The 22,324-nt window shown below is 53.8% G+C and overlaps 2 protein-coding genes across 6 annotated transcripts in view; both read right to left on the bottom strand.

Annotated features, from left to right (window-relative positions):
• Positions 1-3: 3 nt before the first annotated feature.
• Positions 4-11,167, bottom strand: VSTM2L (V-set and transmembrane domain containing 2 like). 3 transcript variants are annotated; one of them, XM_085520418.1, is made up of 4 exons: positions 11,037-11,167; positions 1,754-1,923; positions 1,386-1,439; positions 4-749 (listed from the first exon to the last, which is right to left on the bottom strand). In XM_085520418.1, the coding sequence occupies exons 2-4, from the start codon at positions 1,865-1,867 to the stop codon at positions 477-479; spliced, it is 441 nt and encodes a 146-aa protein (XP_085376544.1). In that variant the 5' UTR covers positions 1,868-1,923; positions 11,037-11,167; the 3' UTR covers positions 4-476. The 3 variants fall into 3 exon arrangements, with proteins under 3 accessions (XP_085376544.1, XP_015737551.1, XP_015737552.1); XM_015882065.3 differs by lacking the exon at positions 11,037-11,167 and adding an exon at positions 7,351-7,575; XM_015882066.3 differs by lacking the exon at positions 11,037-11,167 and adding an exon at positions 7,351-7,575 and having other exon boundaries at positions 1,386-1,436.
• Positions 11,168-12,139: 972 nt separating this feature from the next.
• CTNNBL1 (catenin beta like 1) overlaps positions 12,140-22,324 on the bottom strand; it is a 37,631-nt gene continuing 27,446 nt past the window's right edge. For all 3 annotated transcript variants that reach the window (XM_015882064.3, XM_085520409.1, XM_085520408.1), the window contains 3 exons: positions 17,299-17,436; positions 16,572-16,644; positions 12,140-12,392 (listed from right to left, as the gene is read on the bottom strand). In XM_015882064.3, the coding sequence (XP_015737550.1) occupies positions 12,304-12,392; positions 16,572-16,644; positions 17,299-17,436 (300 nt within the window). In that variant the 3' untranslated portion in view covers positions 12,140-12,303. The remainder of the gene's footprint in view (positions 12,393-16,571; positions 16,645-17,298; positions 17,437-22,324) is intronic.

The following is a 22,324-nucleotide window of genomic DNA, read 5'->3' as shown; positions in this document are numbered from 1 at the left end:
GGATTCGTTAAGGAGCTTTATTAGCTGCAGGTGGTGCAGGCTGGGAGGGGGGAGAGGTGAGGGCAATAGGGCCCCAGGCCCTCTCCCCTCTGTAGCCCCCTCCCCAGCAATGGTGCCCCATGGTGGGGTCCCGGGGTGTGGGCAGTGGGGTGGCAGTGAGACCCCCCTCACACCATCCTTCCTGCACGGGCTCAGGCCTCGGCACGCTGGGGCAGCTGTGGGGCAAGCAGGGGGGAGGCAGTATATACAGTCCCTAAAATGGCTGCTGTGATGATAGACGGGCTGCAAAGTGGGGCGAAAGGGAACGAAGCAACTAAACGGGACCTCCTACAGGGGGGTGCGGGCGGGGGTCCGCTCTGCAAAGCACAAAGGGGAGCAGGACGAGGGGGTTCCCAAGGGGTGCAAAGCTGGGAGGTGCAAACCAGGGCAAGGGGGGGGACCCAGCGTGGAGGTCAGTCTGTGGGGCAGCCGCAGTCCTACAGCGCGCAGGAGGCATCGGCCGCGCGCTTCCTGAGCTCCCTGCCGGCCTTGTGCTGGTGGTGATGCGGATGAGGACCAGGCGGCTGCGTGTCCTGGGGGTGCCCGGCCCCATGTGCCGCCTCCACGCGCAGATACGCCTTCACCTTGTGCTGCCGCGCCGAGCCCTCGCTGGCGTCGATAACGCGACACTCGTAGGTTCCTTCATCCGCCGGCTTCACCCGCGACAGCCGCAGTTTGTGCGAGATGTTGCTGCCCACCACCTTCACCACCTGCGGCCCAATGCACCGTCAGGACCCCCCATAACCCCTTTGGGACCCCCAGCTCTCGGTGCAGCTATTTGCCAGGTCAGACGGATGCGCGGCCGCGTCGCTAATTAGCTTTTCTACCAAATTGATTGGCTGGAGGTATTTATCACCCGATGAAATTTAAGACTTATTCAGCAGCCCGCACCGCTGCCGTGGGGTTGGGTCAATAAATCAGATTGATGACCCGCCCCGAGGCCCCGGCTCCGCTCCCTATAATCACACGGGACGGCACAGGCCGTTTTTCTGCTCGTGGCTGTGTGTGTCAGCTGGGGGCTCCGTGCTGGTTGGAAATGGGGCTGAAATGGGGTTGAAATGGGGCTGGAGCTGCTGCCAAAGAGACACAACCCCCCCCTGGAATGGGAGCAGAGGGGGGCGTAGGGCACAGCATCATGGCACAGGGCCCCCATTGGGATCCAGGTGTTACTTCCAGGAGTGCTGTGCTCCATGGGGAGGAAAGTGCCAAATGGGGCTCAGCCCTCAGGAAGGAACTCAGCCCATCCATCAAAGGGGATGTTCCATGCAATAGGTGCCGGGGTCGGGGGTTGTGGGGCAGCGGTGCCCCCAGGCACAGACCCCCTAAGAGCCACAGTCGGAACTCACACTGATTTTTGTCGCGTCCTTCCCGGCCTCCTCCTGCTGTGATGCTTTGAGCTGCTGGGAGAGAGGGATGGGAGGAGAAGGGTGGCCGTTAGTTGGGCTGGAGCAGGGGGGAACCCATCAGCCGATTCCCACCCCACGAGGAGCCGTGATGGGAGCAGGGTTGGAAATGACCCCCATGGCCTCAGAGCCCGCACAGCTCTGCCCAACGTGCAGTAATGAGGGCTCATTAAGATAACGAACACCGCCCTCCCTTTATTGGGCCCTTATCTCTGCGCAAACAGAAAGGGAAACGGAGACAGCAGCGAGCCAAAGCCAATAGACATGGAAATAGGGGAAGAAGGGAAGGCCACGTCCCCCCGCAGCGTTACCTGGCCTGAAGCCCACGTCTGTTTGTCCGTCCAGTCCTTGTGGGTGCGGACGTACCACCACTGGATCTCAAGGGAGTACGACGGGGAGCCGCTGCCGCGGAAGGAGCAGGCCATCTCCACGTCCTCACCCGCCTGCGCCGTCACATCGTGCGGGATCTCGGTGAACAGCGCTGTATGGGCAGAGCGGGGCTGCGGGCACCGGGGATGTGCCATAACCCCAACCAACATAGAGACACCCCGACCCCCCTCCCCGGCTGCCCTGCTCCATCCCCATCCCTCTGCCTCCACCACCGGGACCCCCCGAGCCCCCTGCCCCCCTGCAGGACCCAAAGGGGTGCAGGATGAATGCAGTGCAATGGAATCTCTGCCGAAATCAGAGCATAAATGAAAAGCAAATCCTTGTTTAATGCGGCCCCCAAATAATCTCCCACATGCCATATGGTTTGCTTTCCTCTCTCAAAACAAATATTGTTCCGAGATGTAATTAGAATTCTTTTCATCTCCTCTGGAGAGATCATTGTTCCTCTGTACATCGGTCTCAACGTGGGGGTCATTGGGAGATGGCACAGCCACATTGTGGTGTGGGTATGGGGCACATAGGGCTGGCACAGCACTGTGCCCCCTTACCCCCCCCATAGGCACTGCTTTGAGCTGTGGCACTGCTGGCAGCCCCAGCTCAGCCCCACAGCCAGTCCTAGGATGGATCTGTCCCCAGAGGGGGCTGCAGTGGCCATTCAGCCCCATTGTGCCCACACAGAGCCCCCTGAGCCATGCACAGCCCCAGGGCTCCTTACCGAGCCCGATCCCATCAGAACACAACTTATTATCAGCATGACAGCAAAGTTAATGCCTCTAATATCGCTCCGTCCCCCCGGACGCGTGGCAATCCCGTAGACTTATCGCTCGCCTTTAATCCATCTTAGCAGGGAATGGAGGAACGCAGGCACTGCGGGGCTGACGGTGCCCCACTGCTCCCACCACGGGTGGGCTCAGCGCTGCAGCTGCGGCCCCTCCATCCCTGCCTGGCAGTGGCAGAGGTTCATCCCTCCACACTTTGGCTTCCAGCAGCCGGGTGGGAGCAGGAAGGGGCTCTGCTGTAATGGCACAATGTGAGGTGTGTCCCCATCCCAACTCCATCCCTGTTCCCTTCCCAAGCCAGCGAGCAGCTCGCACCAAGTGGGGCTCCTGCATTGGAGCTCTGGCACTACAGGGCAGCGCAATGGGGCAGCCCCCCTTGGTCCCCAGCCCATCCCTGTCCCTGACATTGCACCACGTCCTCACAGACAGAGGGAAGGGGGGGGGGCTGCAGGGCCCCGCGGCTCCGCTGCTTTATGGCCTCTACCTGTCATAAACTGAGCAAATCAGGATCGATAAATCTTCCAGGAAACAAAAATCAGGGGAAATAAAATGAACTCAATGGGGAAACACAGATAAACGGAATTGAAAACGCCTGCTGGGACGGCTCCGTGCGCTCATAAACTGCAGACAGAGTGGCTGCTGCCCCCCCCCCCCATAGGGCAGATCAGCCCCCACAGCCCCCACAGCCCCCTGCCCTATGGCCACACCAACACCTGGAAGCATCGCAGAGCCCCTCTCAGCTCCTGCAGCCCCAAACCCAGCGCTCACAGCAGCTCACACCCCAGTGCTCAGGGCCAGGTGGGGGCAGTGGGGCTGCAGACCCCAAACCTTCATTGCTGGCAGTGCTGTGTCTGACATCGCAGCGCAGCCGGGTGCTATTTGTGTAAACACGCACCGAAGGGTGATTAAATATGTATTGGACATTTGCAAAAGCATATTAATTACTGTCTTGGTGCACCAGCTCGCTCCGTGAATTATTTACCCCTCTGAACCAGCACAGCCCCATGGAACCACCAGCACTGGGGGTAAACCCAGCCCTGCTCCAGCCCTGCAGGGTGTGGGGCTCAGGGATGGAGATGTGGGGCTGATGGCTGCAGCTCTGTTCTGCAGCCCCCGAGATGAGCTGGGACCACAGGCAGAACCCACAGCACAACCAGGCCACAACCTGAGCCCCTACATGGGGGTCTGTGCACTATCGCCCCCCATCTCTGCCCCATTGCAAAGCACAGAGGGCAGAGAGAGGGAGAAAAGGGGGTTGTGGAGGGGGGAGAAGTGACCCTGAGGGTGCAGCAGAGTGTGGGGGGGGGGTGCAGGGCATGCACGGCTGCTATGAGAGCTGCTGCCCCCCTCAGCCCCCTCCCAATCGCTGCTATTGTGTTTCGGGCAGCGATCAAGTGCGACTGATTCTTTCTCTTCATAAAGCTCCGAGTCATAATTCACGGTTTATTATGGTTGGGTGAGTCAAGACACTCACGGCGCTAATTGCCAGCGGGGCCACGTGCTCTGCTCATCCTGCACACGGCTGCACCCCCACACACAGCCCCATAGAGCATGGAGGGCGGTGAGGTGCACACAGCTGTGTCCCACTGCAGCTCAAACCTGGTCCATGGCAGCACCAACCCCGGCCTCAATGGGACCCACAGCTGCAGGGGATGCAGCACAGCGGTGTCCCTGAGCAGGTGCTGCCCCACACTGCAGGGTGAAAGCCCCACACTGCTGCCATCCACCACATCTCCAACCAATGGCCCTACAGACAGCAATGAGACCCTATAGACAGCAGTGTGACCCTACAGACAGCGATGTGACCCTACAGACAGCAATGCAGCCCTACAGACAGCAATGCGACCCTACACACAGCAATGCGACCCTATAGACAGCAATGAGACCCTACGGACAGCAATGAGACCCTACAGACAGCAATGCGACCCTACAGACAGCAATGAGACCCTACGGACAGCAATGCAGCCCTACAGACAGCGATGCGACCCTACAGACAGCAATGAGACCCTACAGACAGCAATGCAGCCCTACAGACAGCAATGCAGCCCTACAGACAGCAATGAGACCCTACACACAGCAATGCAGCCCTACAGACAGCAATGAGACCCTACAGACAGCAATGCAGCCCTACAGACAGCAATGAGACCCTACAGACAGCAATGCAGCCCTACAGACAGCGATGTGACCCTACAGAGAGCAATGTGACCCTACAGACAGCAGTGTGACCCTACAGACAGCAATGCGACCCTACAGACAGCAATGAAGCCCTACAGACAGCAATGCGACCCTACAGAGAGCAGTGAGACCCTACAGACAGCGATGTGACCCTACAGAGAGCAATGTGACCCTACAGACAGCAATGTGACCCTATAGACAGCAATGTGACCCTACAGACAGCAGTGTGACCCTATAGACAGCAATGTGACCCTATAGACAGCAATGTGACCCTACAGACAGCAGTGTGACCCCTGGGCCACCGAAACAGATCACAGTGAGGGACTGACACAATGCAATGACCACTGAACCCACCCAGGGACCCCAAACCCCCCCAGCCTCAGGCACAGCCATGACCTGAGTCCTTTCCCCACTGCACACAGTGGTGTCTGGCCCAGCCCTGCAGCTCTGGGGTTTCACTGCTATAGGGACGCTGCTGGCACCGCTGTCCTGCAGAGCTCATGGCACCATCAGGCCGAGCCAACCCAGAACCTGGGGGGGTTTCTGCCATTGCAGCCCCATTCACACCCAGCACCGGGGCTCCCTGATCCCACAGCAGCCGTGTGGGGCTGGAGCTCCAGCCACGGCACTTTGTTCCCAAAGGGAATGAGGAGGAGCAGTTATTGGATAGTAAAAGTGGCAAAAAGGAAATGAAAGCGGGGCTGGCCCTATGGCTCCTGGAGGGACCCCAGCACATCATGCACTGCTGGATGCATCCATCTCTCCATTATGGGGATCCACCCGGGGGTCCCTCACCCCAAACATTGGGGAGCTGCCAATGGGGGGGTGAGGAGGAAGGATGCGGGGAGGCAATAGGGGATCCCTAAGTCCCGCATTGATCCCAAAGCTGCTGACACAGCTCGGCCCCGGCAGCAGCGAAGCCCCCGGCCCTAAGAGGGTCCCATGCTCAGCCCTACAACCAGGCGCTGCTGGCTCTGCTTATAATCATCTGTCGGCGTCCGAACGTTGTAATTCCCAGCTCCCGGCCGTCCCTGCCAGCCTCGTTCAAGGCAAAGAAACGCGCAGACATTTGATGAGGAGAAGTGTCAGAAGTAATTGCGCTGAATGACGGCACGAACAGCAGCAGGAAAAACACATCGGAGGGAGAATTCCCAGCAGGAAACGTGAAAAAATCCGGCACGATGCAAAGTGTTTATGAAAGTAATTGATAGAATCATCAGCGGCGTGTGAGACAAAGGAACGGGGCAGCACCCCGGGGAGCCGGGCCAGCGCTCCCGCAGCCCTCAGCCATTCAGCCAGCGGTTATTGATGGGAGCAGCTACAGCCTGAGAACGATGCGGGGATGGAGACGGGGCTCTGGGGCTCGCAATGAGCGGCTCGGGGCTGGAATCAGCACCGGACACACGCTGCCCGCTCTGGAGCCTTCGCTCAGCCCCATCCCCGCACCGTGTGAGCCCGGTGGTGTCGCTCTCCTGGGGACACGGTGGGTTCGGCGTTGCCCGGTGGATCCCGGAGGCCTCAAGGAGGGATCGCAGCCCCCGATCGTAGGGACCGAACCGGCTCCGTTGTGCCGGGCGGCGATTGATTGCACGGATCGCATGGAATTGGTATTCACCTACTGAACACGGATGGCTTATTATCCATGACCCACTTACTCGCTGCTTTTCAGTATCGTTAATAAAGGTTTCTGTTGTGATTAAGGGAGTCGCTGCGGAACCGCTCGCAGCCCAAAGCCGTAACGGGGCTCCGAGTTGCGCTCCCCTCCTCCACGTCCCCCCCCCTCGGTCCCTTCTCCTTCGCAGACACCGTCTCATGTTATTTTTTCACCCATCGCTGAAGGTCTCAGTGATGCTGTGCGGGACCCTCACGCCGCTCACCCACCCACCCACCGGCCTCAGCCCTTCGCCTTCACCCCGTGGAGCGAGGACAGATCCCCCCCCCTCCAGGCGCCGGTTCCGACCCCAGCCCGGCCCCTCCAGCGGCTCCCGGGGCGGGGACGGATCCCCGACGGCCCCGCACATCCGCGGTCGGTTCGGTTCTGAGCCCCCCGCGGTGCGGGGCAGCGCCGGCATCAGCGATGCCGCGATCCCATGGAGACCCCGGCACCGTCCTACGGGCGCTCCTCCGGCGGATCCTTGGGGCCGGATAACGGGAAGGAACGGGAGGAACCTCGAGGGGAGACGGCGCTCCCTGTGCGAGGGGCGTGAGGCGGCGGCGCTGGGGATGCAGACGGGGCTGCACCGCGCCCGGCGGCGGAGGCCGAGGGAACGGAACGGCGGAGCGCAGCCCCGATGCTCAGCCCGATGCTCAGCCCGATGCTCAGCCCGATGCTCAGCCCGATGCTCAGCCCTCGTTCCGACGGAGCGCTCCGTGCTGCCGAACCCCGGCCCCGCCGCGACCCCCGGGACCCCTCCTCCGCCGCCGCCACCGCTGCCGTTCGGTCTCGCTCCGCCGCTCCCCGTGGGGCCGCACCGCCGGCACCGAGCCCCGGTCGCGCCCCTTTCTCCGCCGCCCCCTTCCCCGCACGACCGGCCCCATCCCCGGTGCCCGGTGCCCGCGCTCACCGCTGCCCTCCGCCGGGGCGTCCCACGGGGGGGGCCGGGAGGCGGCGCCGAGCTGCAGGTAGAGCCCCAGGTAATGGAAAATCCCCACGGCCAGGCGCAGGGCGCCCATCGTGCCGCCTCCGTCCCGGGGTGGGGAGCGGCGGCGCCGCCGGGCCGAGCCGAGTCCCCGGGGCTGAGCCGCGGTCCCGGCGCCGCCGCGTTGCGGAGCTGTTCCGTCGCTTTAGCGGAGGGTTCCGCTGTTCGAGGCGGTGCCGCGGCTCAGCCCGGAGCCTCCCCCGCCCGGCGGATGGATCCCGACCCGCTCACACACCCCCAAAGTTTTTTCCCACGGTTCATTCTTAAACTGAGCGGGGCGGAGCTGAGCGGAACCGCGGCGACCGGGACGGTTATGGACGGAGTCACCGGCCGCTCTGCCGACCCCCCCCCCCTTATCCATCCCAACGTGGACCCCGCGGCGACACCCTGGGGACCCCCCCCCCCCTTCCTGCTCCCCACCGCCCGCTGCTGAGCCCAAACCCCGGGGCTGCTCCGGGTCGGACCGGCACCGGCTGCACGGTTCGTGTTCTTTGTGCTCAAACCAAGAGCCCGAAGGCGGCGGCCCGGCAGCTTCGGCCCCGAATCGCTTAGGGGAGGGGTGAGCCCAAGATGCTGGATGCGAGGAGATTCTTTCCATTGGGCTTGAAAACGCAATGGAAACACGAACACACACTCCTCGCTTTCTCGTAGGAACCCTCGGGAAGCACCGGGGCTCATTTTCCCATCCCGGCCCTACACGGAGCCGCTCAACCATCACCACAAAGCAGAGGATGGGGAAAAAAAAGTTCAGTGCTCTGCGGTGCTTATCGCACGTCAAAATACAGCCCAGAGAAGAGCAGAGCAGATAGCATTGATCTCTGCTCGACTTCATTACTCCCTCTAGAGTTACACGTGGGGGGAAGGAGGGAGAAAAGCGTGCTGATGGATGGGCCGGGGCTGCGTGGATGAACCCACGGGGGGGGCTCAGTGTATTGTGCTGGGGGCTCATATACATCAAGGGACCCACCTCAATCCCTGCCAGGACACAGCGCTGTGCCCACAGCTCCATACAGCAGCGATCCACCCCATGGATGCAGCTGTCCTGGCACCCCCAGCACAGCCAAGGCTGAGCCCCCCCGTCATTACACACATTTAAATCGAGGAATCAAGAAGAGCATCGATTTCTCCCGGAGCTGGGAACGTCTCCGTATGCGGAGGCAAATGAAGCCCCAATTCCAGCTGATTCCTGATGAGGAGCTGACAACGAGGCGGTTTGTGTGCGGCGGGAGGCAGAGCCGTGCGCCCCCGTATCTCGTGCACACGTGGAAGGTTTCATTTTCCTCCTCAGTTTTAATTCATCACTGATCAGGGCTGGAGCAGCTGCTATCGCCGCTATCTGTGCTGTGCAGCCCCATTGCGCCCCACACATTAGGGCTGGCCGCTCACACCGCAGCCCGGAGCAAAGCCGGCAGCTGCCTGGTGGGGAGACGGGGGGGGGGGTAGAGCTGCACAAAGAGCCCTTATCTACCCACGCTGATCCAACGACGCAGCCGGCACCATGGCAGGGCTCCTGCTTCACAGGAGCACGCCCAGGGCCTCGCTCTGGAGGATGAAGCGTTTCTTATCTCCGTTCCTTCCAGCCTTTCCACTCGCCGTTTCGTTTTGCTCAGCGTGGCATCACCACCCAGCCCGGCTCCGGGTGCCATCCACCATCCACTGCAGCACCAGGAACAGATCGGAGCAGGGAAGGAGAGCACAAGGAGATCTGCCCCCCAAGTGGGTGCAGGGGGTGGGCACAGCCCCACTGAGGGCTGTGGGGAGGAGATGGGGCTGTTCACCCCCCTGCTGGGCAGAGCAAACGCCTTCAGCATCGATAGCGAGCGCAGCGCTGCTGCTGGCTTGGAGACTTGACAATCCTCGTATAAAAGGATTCCTTTCCGCCGCTGAAGTTTGACATCCCTGCATTATTAGATTATTTGCAAAGGTCTGTGTGCGCTGCAGGAAAACAATGCCACCGACATCCCAAATTACAACCTTCTCCTCCACAAATCAGCCGGGAGGCAATAAGCTGCAGTGACAGCGGCGTGCTGGAGGAGTGCGGGTGTTAAAGGGGGAAAGGAGGGGGGGGCACAGGACACAGCCCTCAGCCCTGTATCCTATAGCTCCCAACCCAGGAGGAGCCCCAGCTCCGTGCCCAGGGAGCCCCATAGCAGCCAGCATTACCCAGGTATCAAATGAGGAAGAAAATTACTTGGAAAGAACGATCACTTTCATGCTCATTTCCAACCCATGAACTCCTCTCCTCCTCTGCAGAGCCTCCAGTGCAGAGCAGGGCTGGCTCAGGTGTCAATCATTGCTGCATTGCTCCCCACTTCCAAACCACTGCTGGAAGGACCGAAGCATTAAAGGTGGAGGGTGAAACAAAACACCCTTTTCCCCCCTTTCCTTATTACTTACTTCACCGATCTGAGATACAAAGAGCTAAAAATAAATGAAATATCATCTTAAGTGACTTTTACTCGCTCTGCTGAAGGTTCACTGCCCACTTCTGACAGCGTCTCTTCAATTCAGAATCTCCTGGTTCTCTCTACTGGGATGTCAGGAGAGATTCCTCAGCCAGGCTTTGCATTCACCTCACCCACCATAGAGCCCAGGGTGAGGAGCAGGGTTGAGGGCAGACACTGCAGCCCTATGGGGAGCAATGGGCCTTGGGCTGGGGCTTGGTGCCACTGCTGGGTACCCACGGTGCAGTGAGGAGCAGGGGGTGAAGGTCCCTCATCTCCTTCCTTCCTTCCTGAGCACGGACGGGGCGGTAGGAAACTTGCAGAGTGCCTCATCAATCATGTTCTTTCTAATTAACTTCTAATTTACCTCTTTAGTCAAATCTGTTTACGATCAGAGACAAAAAAACGCGGCCCAGTGAGAGGTGTGGTGCAGATGGGGGCTCTCTGCCCTCATGCTCTGCTGCCTCCATCCCCTGCCCAGCTCCCAGCCCCAGTCCTGCATGGCCAAGGCTGCAGTCCATGAGTGGGGTATTTGCCTTCCATGGGCCTTGCACATGGTTGGGGTTCCAAGCAGAGCAAGAAGTCAGGACACTGCTCTGTAGAAGCCCAACAGAGCACACTGACCTCCCCTGTGAACCACCCAGAGACCAAGAGGCTCAGGTGGGGCAGATTGAGGAGCTAACAAATGGCAGGAAGGGGGAAAATAGCAATGATAGAAATGCTGCCTTACAAAGCAGGAGAACCACGGCAGCCTCGCTTCCTCCAGCAATGCCGGAGAGCTGGCAGCCCAGCCATTAGAGCAGGGAATTATTTCCAGTCCAGCCTCCATATTAAGTAATGCAGCTAATGCATCTGGAATGGAAAACAATAAGGGGGAGGGAAATGGATTTTCTGCAAGCAGAACCCCAGCAGAGCAGTGAGGGGGGAGGCAGCCACGCTGCTGCACAGCCCTGTGAGCCGGGCTGACATGGGCAGACACAGAGGGATGGTCCTTCACAACGTGCTTAGATCCAAACCAAAAGCAAACCCCAAAACCTCGTCTCACGCTCAGGCACCTCCTGGTACTATTTTCAAGTGCTCCCCACTTTTTCTTTGCCCCAGGTACGTCCCCTACTTTTCCACATAGCTTCACATTCACTATGTCCCCCCCCTGTTCTGCCTCCTCACCTCCCTTCCCTTCTCCTCTGCCTTTCAGGTGTGATGGTTCAATGACTTGAGGGCCATCCAACAGGGAACACAGCAGCTCAGCCACATACAACCCGTATGGGAGGGAGGAATTCCAGTGCAAAGTCAGAAACTAAAGACAGCTAAAAGGTAGGAGGAAAAAAAAAAAACCTTTTTAAGGAAGGGGTGAGGGGTGAAAATGGTTGTAAAAAATAAGGGAAGGGAAAGAAATGAGGAATTCAAACAAGTTCTGCACCAAAAACGTGTTTTGCAGCTCCCCGTGGCTGCTGAAGCCACTATTTCCATGCTGATCCCCTGAATAACAGCATTTGATGCCACCCGGGCCAGCAGTGCCTGCTACAGTCGTGATTGAAGGCAGCCTTTAAGCTTCCCTGACAATGCATTTTTCTTGGAGATAAAAAATGAATGCTGCCAGCATGCAAATCTCTCTAAATTAGGCAGGGCCCAGCTTGCTGGAGCAGCGATGTTTTGTGATGACAGTCATTAACTTTAGCAGAAGGGAAAGGGGAAAAAAGGATGCAGGAAAATCATCTCAGCCACTTCTCATCCCAGCTGGGAGCTGCTGCTCGGGGAAGAGGTGGGAGCCAGCGGGTCAACGTCTGGGATTACACTGCAAGGGCAGAAGGGCAACGATACAAAAACGAGCTGTGGGCTGCTTACTGCAATGGCAGTCTGATCACTTGGTCCTCCTGCAGCTCCCCCTGCGCGGTGCTGGTAGGGCTTTGCAGTTTCTGCTCGGGAACCCGATGCTGCTGTAAGAAATCAGACTTCCAGATTCAGAATGCTGACTTCCTATAGAACACATACAGCTGAAGCACAGGGGCTGCTGCTCCTGATCTGTGCTCTGGCAGCCCACTGAGGAGCAGCCAAACTGCACACAGAGCCAACCCCTCAGCCTCCCCATTATACACCAGTGCCCTGGATGGGTACCACGCTCCTTACCCTTAACAAGTACATGGTCATGGTCCTTCATGCTCTGATCACAGCAGTCTGGCTCGAACAAAGTCCTAAGCTACCCTACAGCAAAGCAAGCAGCTGTAATCCACCTCACAGCAGACTCCTTACATAATGAGCAAGGAAATAAATAAATAAAAAAGCAAACTAATCTTTAATATCTCCAACATCTCATTTAGAATAGTTTCATAGAAACATCACTTTTATCGTGCAATCAAGGCTGGAAGAGAAGAGCAGCAGGAGGAGAAACAGACGTTGCATCGCGTTGGAAACCACACAGCTCAGCCCTGAGGCCTCAGAAGTTCTCCAGCAGGTCCATGATCCGCTTCTGCTCACTCTCACGGAACTCCTGGTTCTTCCCATCCCCGATGTTCTCTGCATACTCTGCAGGAGAGAAAGCAGCAGAAACACAGGCTGTGAGTGATAACTTCCCTAACTTTAGGCTTAACGTGTCCATTTTCCAAGCAACCTGAAGGAAAAGTTTTGTACAACTGGTCCAAAGGAGATCAATTCCCCAACCTATGAGCATTTTTAAACCTATGGAAGGAAACACACCAGTTAAGATTCAACTACAAAGCAAACTCTTTGCCTTCAGCCAGACCCTGCTCCAGGCTTTGCCAGTCCACAGGGACAAACAACACAACAGGAATTCCTCTCCCCACGTCCACCTAAAGCTCGTAGCTCTCACCCCCCTCACCAGCTTGGCTCCTTTCTGTCACCAGAACCTACGCATTCAAAGATGGCTTAAAAAGAAGAAAATGAAAAGCAGGTTTGGAGCTGTAAAAAATAAAAAGGAGGGATCTGCCCAAATCTCAGTGAATCAGGTGCAGCCTGACTGCTTAGATGGTGTTTTCCAGCCTCCGCCTTCTCTCATTCCTTCCCTTCTTCCTAAACAAACAGAACAGCTTGTATTCAGCATCTGAATGGTAAGTTGCTGTAGAAAGTTGGCTTTAATATTTATACATTCAGCACTGCTACATGCCTCTGAGCTCTATCAAAGCCTTTGTTATAGGAGCACTGAAAGGAGTGAGGACAGGGAGAAGTTAGCTGATGTGGGAGACTTCCCTCATGTGTGCTCTCTCTCTCTCTCTCTTTCTCTCTCTCTCTCCACATACAAAAAGCAGAATTCTTTGCCAACGCCTCAGGAAGAAGTTCTTTTAATATTTATCAACTGCTACAGTACCTGTAACAAGAGCAGGCAGTAGCACTACAGCTTGCTGCAGGTGAATCCTGCTTCCTCTGAGTCCTGGAGAAGGGGATGAACGCAGGGAACTCTCCCTGCAGGTGAAGGAGCAGCTCTCCATCCCACTAACGAAGGTAGCAGCACACTCCTGGCTGTGCTCCCTGCAGCCACCTGCTGAGCTGCCTGCAGGGCAACCCAGGGGCAAGGAGCTGCTGCACAGTGCATGTGGGAGCTGAACTCCAGCGTGGCACAGGGTTAGAGCCTATGAGATGGATGTGAGTGCTCAGCTCAGGCTCTCCTGTCCCCTTCGGGCAGTATCAGAGTGCTTTGTGTCACACAATACCCCCAGGAGGAACAGGCACTGTCCACAAACGAGGAGAGGCCGTTCTGTGCTTTGTCACAGTAAGTGCCTCTGAAACAGATGCAGCAGCCACAACTGCTTTTGTTTATTGCAGCCCAAGGGCAACGCTTTCCTGGCTGTTTCTGGCTGCTTCTGCTGCTCGTGGTGGCTGAGCACTGGGTTGCAGCAGGGATGGTGAGGCTGCCTGGTGTCCTGGCTGCTCCTGGTGGTGGGGTGGCTGCCACCAGACATGGGGGTATAGAACAGCACTGGCAGCGGGGCTGCTGTGTGCCCCCAGAATAAGTGCCCTGCTGCTGCCCCAGTGAGGCAGATGAAAGCAGGACTCAGATTCCCTTTGCCTCCTCCAGAAGCTCTGCATTTTTCCTCCCAAGCGTTCTGGTTTCACAGGACCACAAGCCCAGCGACTCCCAGGGCAGGCTGTTATTGGGGTACCAACAGTGGTTAATACTGACTTGAAAAGAGCAGATAAAGCTCTCAGAACTGGGCTTAAAAACCACCACCACTCACATTTTCTGTATTTACTTGCTTATTTAAAATTTCACCACTTCAGTGAGACAGCAAAAATCAGACATCAGCTCCCTTTGCCTACAGTTAAACAGAGCTTACACATTGCTGTAGCTACACAGAGGGAAAGGACCTGAGATCGGTTTCTGCTTCATTAGACAAAATACAATGGTTACAGAACAGTAAAAATCAATAAGGAAATATTGAAGCTTGTAATGGATATTGGAAGCCATAAAGGCTGCACATACAGAGGGACCACAGGCCAAATTTAGCATCGTCCTTACAACATCCCTGCCACCCCTTGTTGGTTACACATGCTAACAGGTTGGCTCAGCACTCCATAAACCCCAGAGGCTTTGCAGAGGCTGCTCCCTGCCCCTCCTTCCAGCCACAGCATGCACTGCTCAGCCACATCTGCAGAGGATGAGCTACCTGTCCCACTGCAGGAATGCTGATCTTCAAGGCAAAGAAACTGCAGGGCAAGTGGTCAGCCTGCAGGAGTGCAGCTAATGAGCCTCCAGCACTCCCTGCCCGCTCCTCCCCCTGGAAGTCCTACAGTAAGGAAACAGTCCTGCTTCCTCGCCTGCATCATAAGTAATTCTGAGCAACCCCAGGGGATCCATCAGCTGTCAGGTTGCCAGAGAAACATGGAGAATATGTAGGCCATAAAATCAAACTAAAAAACCAAGCACCTAATTAGTATGCAAAAAACAGAAAATAAAACCTGAACGGGAGCAAAACACTGAACAAAAAGTACAAATAAACCGGCCCTCATCTGTCCTGAGAGCAAGCTGCAAAGCAGCTCAGGAATGCTTCAGCCAAGGGGAAGGATCCCAGCATCTCACTCGTTTAGAACAGAGTCTGCTCCGTTTCAGTTCCAGAAGCTGCTCAGTGTCCCAGCAGGATGCGCTCAGAGCCCCCAGCCAAGCTGTGTCCAATGGATCGGCTCTACTGGAGAGGCAGGGCTTTGTCTGTGGTGTAAGTTCAGTTCCAGCCCAATCTTTGCTGACAAGGTACCTGTCAACAGGGGTACAACTACTACCGAAATCTAAATGTCACCTGCAAAGATGGCACATGAGCTCTGTGCAACCCCTGCCTGGCAGGAGCCTTTGGGCACTCCAGCCCTGTGCTTCCCATGGACCCACCAAGAAGTTCATTTCTGAAGTTACCAACAACTGTGACGGCACAAATCTCAAGCGCTGCCAAGTGTGACAGCTGGGGAAGAACTGAAGAGAAAGCCCCAAATACTGCACCCATCACTCCTATTATTAACACGCCATTTAAGGTCTCTTTAGGAAGCGAACACATCCCTGCTGACACTGCTGTACAATCTGTACTTTCTCTAAGCAGCTCGGCAGGCATGATAAAACCATTACTAAAGTTTCACAATGCAAGTCACTGTCTGTGAAAGAAGGAATTGGATGAAGTGTTTGTGCAGCTGCATGTGAACCAACAGGCACAGTGGGGAACACGAGGTGGGCTGGCACATAAGGTGCAGGTAAGGCTCTCAAGTACCCATGGCCTAAGTCATGTATGGAAGTAGAAATGCACCATGTTCTAAGGTGCAAACGGGCGTTTGGAGGCAGGAATCATCAAATATTGCTTGAACTTTCTGGGGAGGGATAAGGGCCAAAGAGTTTACCTGCAGCTCCAGGTAATCTCATGCTGTCAAAAAATCACTCTTTTTTTATACCTGCTATGGTTGCTATTCCCAAAGAAAGCAGAGACACTGAAACAACACAGCCCCAAGCCCAGAGCCCCAAGGATGCTGACAACTTTCCCTTCTCTTCATGAGAGAAATCCTCCTCTCTAAGACCTGCACAGCCTCCTTGAGAGGTGCTCCCAGGGGTGATGGATCAGTGCTGGCAGCTCAGGCTGGGCTGCACTGAGAGCCCCAAGCCCCGTCCCTTCCCCTTCAGTCTAACTGCTGCTTCTGTTGAAGGACAGCAGGCGACAGGTGAGAGACACAGCTCAAATAAGCGCTACTCTAATTCAACATAAGCATTCAAAGTAACAAGCAGTACTTTAGAATCAGGACTGCAAATCACAACAGCTACATTTTAATGCTACAGAGGATACTTTAATGCTGTAATCCATATTAATCTGACACTAAGAACAAGACAAATACACCACGGATACCAATACTGTGCAGATGGTAAAGAGCAGGGCCATGTTAATAAAAGATGCGACTCCACTATTCTTTCCTCTAGCATGCACACACACTTCCCTTAAATATTTACTCTAGTATTCTAGTGTGGGCCAGTCAGTCTGCAGCTGACAGCAGCATGAAGTGCTGTAGCGTGACGTGACAGCAGACAACAGCAAGCATCCTAACTCCAAGGCAATGCTTGCTTCTTATCAGGGATTCCAGCCCTGGTCAGACCTCACAAGGTAACTGCTGCTCAGAGATGCTGCTGAAGTCAGGGAGAATGACGTGTGAAGGTTCATCCTACAAAGTGATGACCAAACTGTCCCTGGTACAGAATGAAACACGCACAGGAATATCTCAACTCACCCTTCAGGATGTGTCGAACAATTTTAATGGAGCTGCCTCTCATGTTCAGAATCTGATGGACCCTCTGACGAATCTGATCAGGGAAGAGAAGGAAGGAATCTTCAGCAGAACATAAAGCCATGCACAACCCCACTTTTTCTGCTCTTTCTGAGTGGAAACCACAAGAACCACAAAACCCAGTTCTGCCCTGCTAGCCCACAGTCCCAGAGCACTTAAAGCATTAAGGAAGGTACATGGCACACATACAAGCAACCACAAAATACAGTCACAAACCCCAACACACACACGCCAGAAAATGATGCAGTATTTCACAGAGGTGAGGAAAAGCCCCATCTGCAATCTGTGTCTGAGAAGGCTTCCAAGAGAGACCCCCTTTCAGCACTCCCAGCAGTGATATAAACAGGGCCTTCCAATTTCTAGCTGTGACCTTGCTCTCGGCAGTCTGCATGAACTCAGTGATGACCATCAGCTCCTGTACCTACCACTGCCCTCCTAACTGCTGTAACTTCATGAAGCTGCATGGACACAAGGCAACAAGCAGGATTCCTCCCCAAAAGAAGGAATTAAGACAAGACTAAGAGGCAATATTTGCAAGGATAGCCTTGCTTGTATCATACAATATTTTTTGTTAACATATCATGCAACCATCGCAATATTTGCAAGGATTAGTCTTGTTTGTATCACAGATGGAAGCACGGTGATGCACTAGCTCTGTATATAGCTTTACCTGGGGGACATTGGCATTACAGATTTCTGCCATGATGTAGGAAATGAGCTGTAGAACAAAGAGACCAGCATCCAGGCGGCGGAGATAGAATTCGTCTTCCATGTCATCATCTATTATCTCTCCTCGGCGCACCATGTCCTGGAAAGCAGTGCAGAAAAAAGGGGTCAAGGCTGTCTCAGAGACCTTCCCATTACACGTGGTGAAATGCTGGCGATAGCTGCAGTTTCTTAGGAAGTGCTCTGTTCTCCCCACACATTAACACCCATACATTTCTTAGCAAAGAAGTACTTCTTTTGATAATATATTTAAATCCACAGAACATTTCACTCAGTGTTGAGCACGGCTTTGCCCCTGCTGGTGTGAAGGGTGTCCATCCACAAACTAACACCTTAATTTCAGCACAGAAGTTACGTTTCTAAACCAAGCGATCAGAGGCTGTGAATAGGAAACAAACCAGTTCTTTGTCGAGGTGGAACAAAACCTGTGCTCTTTTGCTGGCCATCTGAGGGAGCTGTTCAGCAGTGCAGAACACGACTCCAGCAGCTTAAAGCCCTGCCGGCCTCTGAACTTCATCACTCACTGCTGAATAAGAAACCAGGTCTTGACTCCTGCACAAGTGCAGTTTCAGTACTCGCAGCCATTCTCTTCCAAAGCCATTGGCTGGGCAGAGCAATGGGGCTGAGGCTCCATCTGCAACCAGCAGAAGAGCTCTGCTTCCATGGCACGGTTCTTCCTTTCTCTGCATACAGGGTGCTTTGCTAAGAGGCTCACACAGAGCCCAAAGGCAGAATGCAGGAGGCTGCTCCATTCTCCTGGCTCAGAACGTTTGCTGCCTCACAACAGCAGCAAAACAACCCAGCAACGAGCCCTGAGCAGCCCCCTGCAGAGAGGGGCCCATCCACGTCACAGGGTGAGCCCACCCTGACTTTTCTCAGCAACCAACAGTGCAATCACTGATGGCACACGTGACCTTTTGCATTTCGGGGCTTTGTTTTTTGTTTTTGCCTTTAGATAAAGGAAGCAGCTTGTCACACCCTGCGAGCTCGCTGCAGCCCGCGTGATTTATTATGCAGCAGGCTGGCAGGTGGGCACGCACAAGCAGAGCAATATTTTCTCATTAGAGCCATCACCGGTGAGAGCACTGTACCTGGAACGCTCACAGAGCGCTTCCTTCACGCACACATGCTCCAGGCAAACACACTCACAAGGTCACCAGCACCAAAGCTGATTGCAGCCACCAGATCTTCTTGTTTCGTCAAACCAAACCCCTTGGTGTAATCACAGAGAGAGTCTTTCAGGCACAAGAAGAAGATTAACCCTACATACTGGACAGCACAGTGAGCACTCACCATACACTGATCTGATTCAGTGACTTCGAGCTGTTTACTGCTGCCTCCCAAAATTGAAAACAGAAAGCACAGGTGATGAAATGCTTTCCTCCCATTCCTCCTAAGGAACCCAGTTTGTCAATGAGAGAATGACTTAAGTTTACGAAACAGTGTCTAGTTAGCAGTGTTGTAAAGCCAACTGCATGGGCTGCACCTCAGGATGCCTCAACTCCAGCATCTGCACAACTGCCATTTACTCCAGACTCTCAGAATCACAGGCTTGGGCATAACTGGGTAAAGCCTGCAGGCAGCTCCTGCCAGAAAAGAAGAAATCCAATATTGTGCAAGCAGCAACTTTTCTCACCCTACATCAATGCCAAACTGAACGAATCTGGTCAAATCTGGGCTCTAAAGCTGAAGAATGTTGAGTCTGGCAAGCCAGAGGTAGGCAGCTATTCAATAAAATATCCTAAAACCTCGTTCAAGGATAAGGACAAGGCTCTCACTCCCCAAACTACTGCTTATGCTCTCAGTGCACACAGGCTTATAATGGCTGCTCTTCTCAACAGCACTAAATTCCCGAACAGAAAAACATCAACAGGCAACAAGGATTCTGAATCGCCAGAGCAGGAAACAAAGGCCATTTCTGCTCTGTATTCTGATCCCAACACGGTGATCACAGGAGCAGAATCCAGGCAACTGTCGACTTGATTACGCAGGGAAGGCGGCAGCTTTAAGAGCCCCTCTTGACAGAGAAGCAAAATTATTTGGTACCAGTGAATTAAGCAGATACGAATTAGAAGACAGGTACAATTTTAGGTGCTTTTTTCCCCATCCTTTTTACTATTAAAAACAATAAAAACCCACCAACAGCCTTTAAATGCTAATCTGCCTCCGTACAGTACCAAATAGCCACCTTTCCACTTTGTCTCTCTTTCAAAGCTGTCAAGTCGCTAACCTCCAAATGAGCACTCAGATGCCATTTCTAATCTGCCAGCAATATGTGCTGAGATGCCCCTTGCTGATGGGAGAAGACAGCAATGAGATGGGCTTCTGTGAAGCTAAAATGAGCTTCTCTCGCACTAATGAGGCAGGACTGACAGGCCTCAGGGTGTCAGGTAAAGACTCAAAAACTGAAGATACAATGGATCAGCCGCTGCAACACCAGGGATCACATCTGCTCCACGCAGCCACCACAACAGGGCCCAAAGCATCCTCTGCATCCTCCTCCTTCCTCACGCATCATCCACCATTCCTCAGCAAGGCTGAGAGCAGACTTTGCTCGGAGCGAAGCAATCCTTCTCATAGCAATTAGGCTAATTGTGGCACTATCTGCTCTGATCGCTTCTGAACAGATCCCACGGAAACAAACAGCCAGGTAACAGGAGATGAAGGGATGCTCTCCTGCTGGTCCACGTTCTGTTTCCTTGTCCAGATTCATGGTGCAGTTTTATAACAACTGTTATACAGAAAAAGCTGGCTTAAAAAATTCCTCCCCTCCCTCCTACTCTCAGCAATTCCCACGCCTTCACTGGCAGTCTGAAGGGCTGAGCTATAAACCAGATCACTGAAAGAAAGGAAAGGGAAGAGAACTGCAAGGGCAGGAGCTTCTTATGCCGGCTGCACTACTGAAGATAAAACTCCAGGTATGATACCTTCAATCATTCTTTGTATAATCAGGTTTCCACTTCTTGTAATGCAAGACTTACACCAGGATACTCTGTCCATCAGGCTCAAATCTCTCTTTCTCTCTCTCTCTCCTCAGGATAGAATGAATCTGTAAAATCTCATTGTGACTTCATTTTTTTTTCCTTTGGGGCAGGAAAGGATCCGTATTCCAGGATTCTGGAGTACTAATAGTGTCCTCAACTGCAAGAGGAAGGTCAAAAAGCCCCCCAAGTGACAAAGCACAGCTTCCACAGCACTGTGTTCACACATCCACTTCAATGATTCATGAGCAACAACTACAAACTCTAAAGCAGCCCATAAATCCTATCAGAGGCAGACAGCTCCCTGCGCTGATGAGCAGAACGATGGCTTCTGCCTGAGGAATCCACTGGAACCTCTTCAAATCTCAGCAGACCATTTCCCACTGACCATTTTAGAATGCTAAAAACCATAGAAATCCATAACCCCAGGAGTGTTCCAAGTGAGAAGTGAAGCTCAGCATTGTATTTCATAAACACTGTGCCCAATATTCTAACCCCACTCAGGATGTAAGGGGAAAGAAAAGAAAAAAGCAATTTATTTTCGGAAAGCAGAAATGTACTTCATAATGACTGCAAATAACCATTAATACACTCTGAAACCCTGGACTCCAACCACAATTGGAAGGCACACAAAGCAGAGCAGATCCATTTCTGACCCCTTCTGATGAAGGAGTTCACCAGCAGCTACCAGAACAGGGTGATTCTAAGTCCCTGGTGCTTTATGTTATTGTCTTACGAAGGATAAGAGTTATCAGGTAATATTTAGATAGACCTTATTCTGTACTATTCAGAGAGCAACTTATTCACCTGCTGTTTACTGCCCTGCCAGTACACATAGAACAGAATAATAATGATAATAAAAACCTAATGCTGCTTTGGCATTTCTCTGTCACCGGGGACCTGTGCGTCGGAGATCCCAGAGAACATTTGTGCTGATGCACTCCCTGCTTAAAAGACCTCACAGAGCAGCTGTAACAATAATAACAAACTTTGAAAGACACCTCGTGGCTCCGTTCCATTCTGGAATAGAAGAGGACGTTAGATCTGCTGGGAATTGCTTCGTTTGGGGAAAAGTGGAGCTGTGGGATATGTGACGATAGCACTGGATGTAATTCAAGTTTATGGACCTGTCACCGGAACACAAACACAATACAGTGCACATATTTTAAGGCATTTAATCTCACAACTACTCTGAGAAATAGGAAAACATTTTATATCCCAGCTGTGGAGTGGGGATACAAGTCAAAATAGTAGCTTGGTGACACACTGAATACCATCAGTGGTGCTTACAGATGACTGGGATTGGAACTGGACAAATTTCCAGTCTAGCCCAGCCCAGCCTCCTAATCTTTACCACCAGGCACTGAACACTGCTTTGAAAATCCAGCGTCCTTCACATGCGGAGTACAAATCTGCTTCTCAGGGGGTGACATGCAGCCCGAGTAAATCACAGTACAACACTTTGATATTTTCTGTTGAAATATATTGCAGAAGGTCAAAGCACATATGGGATGTTTCTGCCAAATCCTATTACTAGCACTAATAGGAGTGAAGAACTGAGATCTGTTTATTGCGGCCAGGCCAGCCCACAGAGCCCTACAGCAGGGCAAAAGCACACTGGTTTCTGGATACAGGAGGAAAACCCGAGTGCTTACTTACATCTTGTCTTCTCCTGTGTAACACTAAACATGACTGGATTATTATTACTACTAATCATATGGCTTCTACACAAGCTGCCTCACATCCAAACCAACTCCCCTGCTCTGTGCTGGCTGTTTGCTACAGGTGTTAACATCTGCAGCCTGCTTCAGGACCTGCTTGGGTACAGGGCACACACACACACTGGCTTCTGCCTGCTGCCTTTAAGAGCTCTGTACAGCAGCTGCCCAAAAACTGTGAGATTTCAGCCAGGAAAAAAAAAAATTAGCTGTGCTTTTTGAGTTCTAAAAGCCACACACAGACATCGGAACGCAGAGAATAAATAATTCC

This window comes from Coturnix japonica, chromosome 19, assembly GCF_054131305.1.
Source record: "Coturnix japonica strain WE chromosome 19, WE-NBRP24, whole genome shotgun sequence".
Classification (NCBI taxonomy): domain Eukaryota; kingdom Metazoa; phylum Chordata; class Aves; order Galliformes; family Phasianidae; genus Coturnix; species Coturnix japonica.
This window is presented reverse-complemented; position numbering and strand designations above follow the sequence as displayed.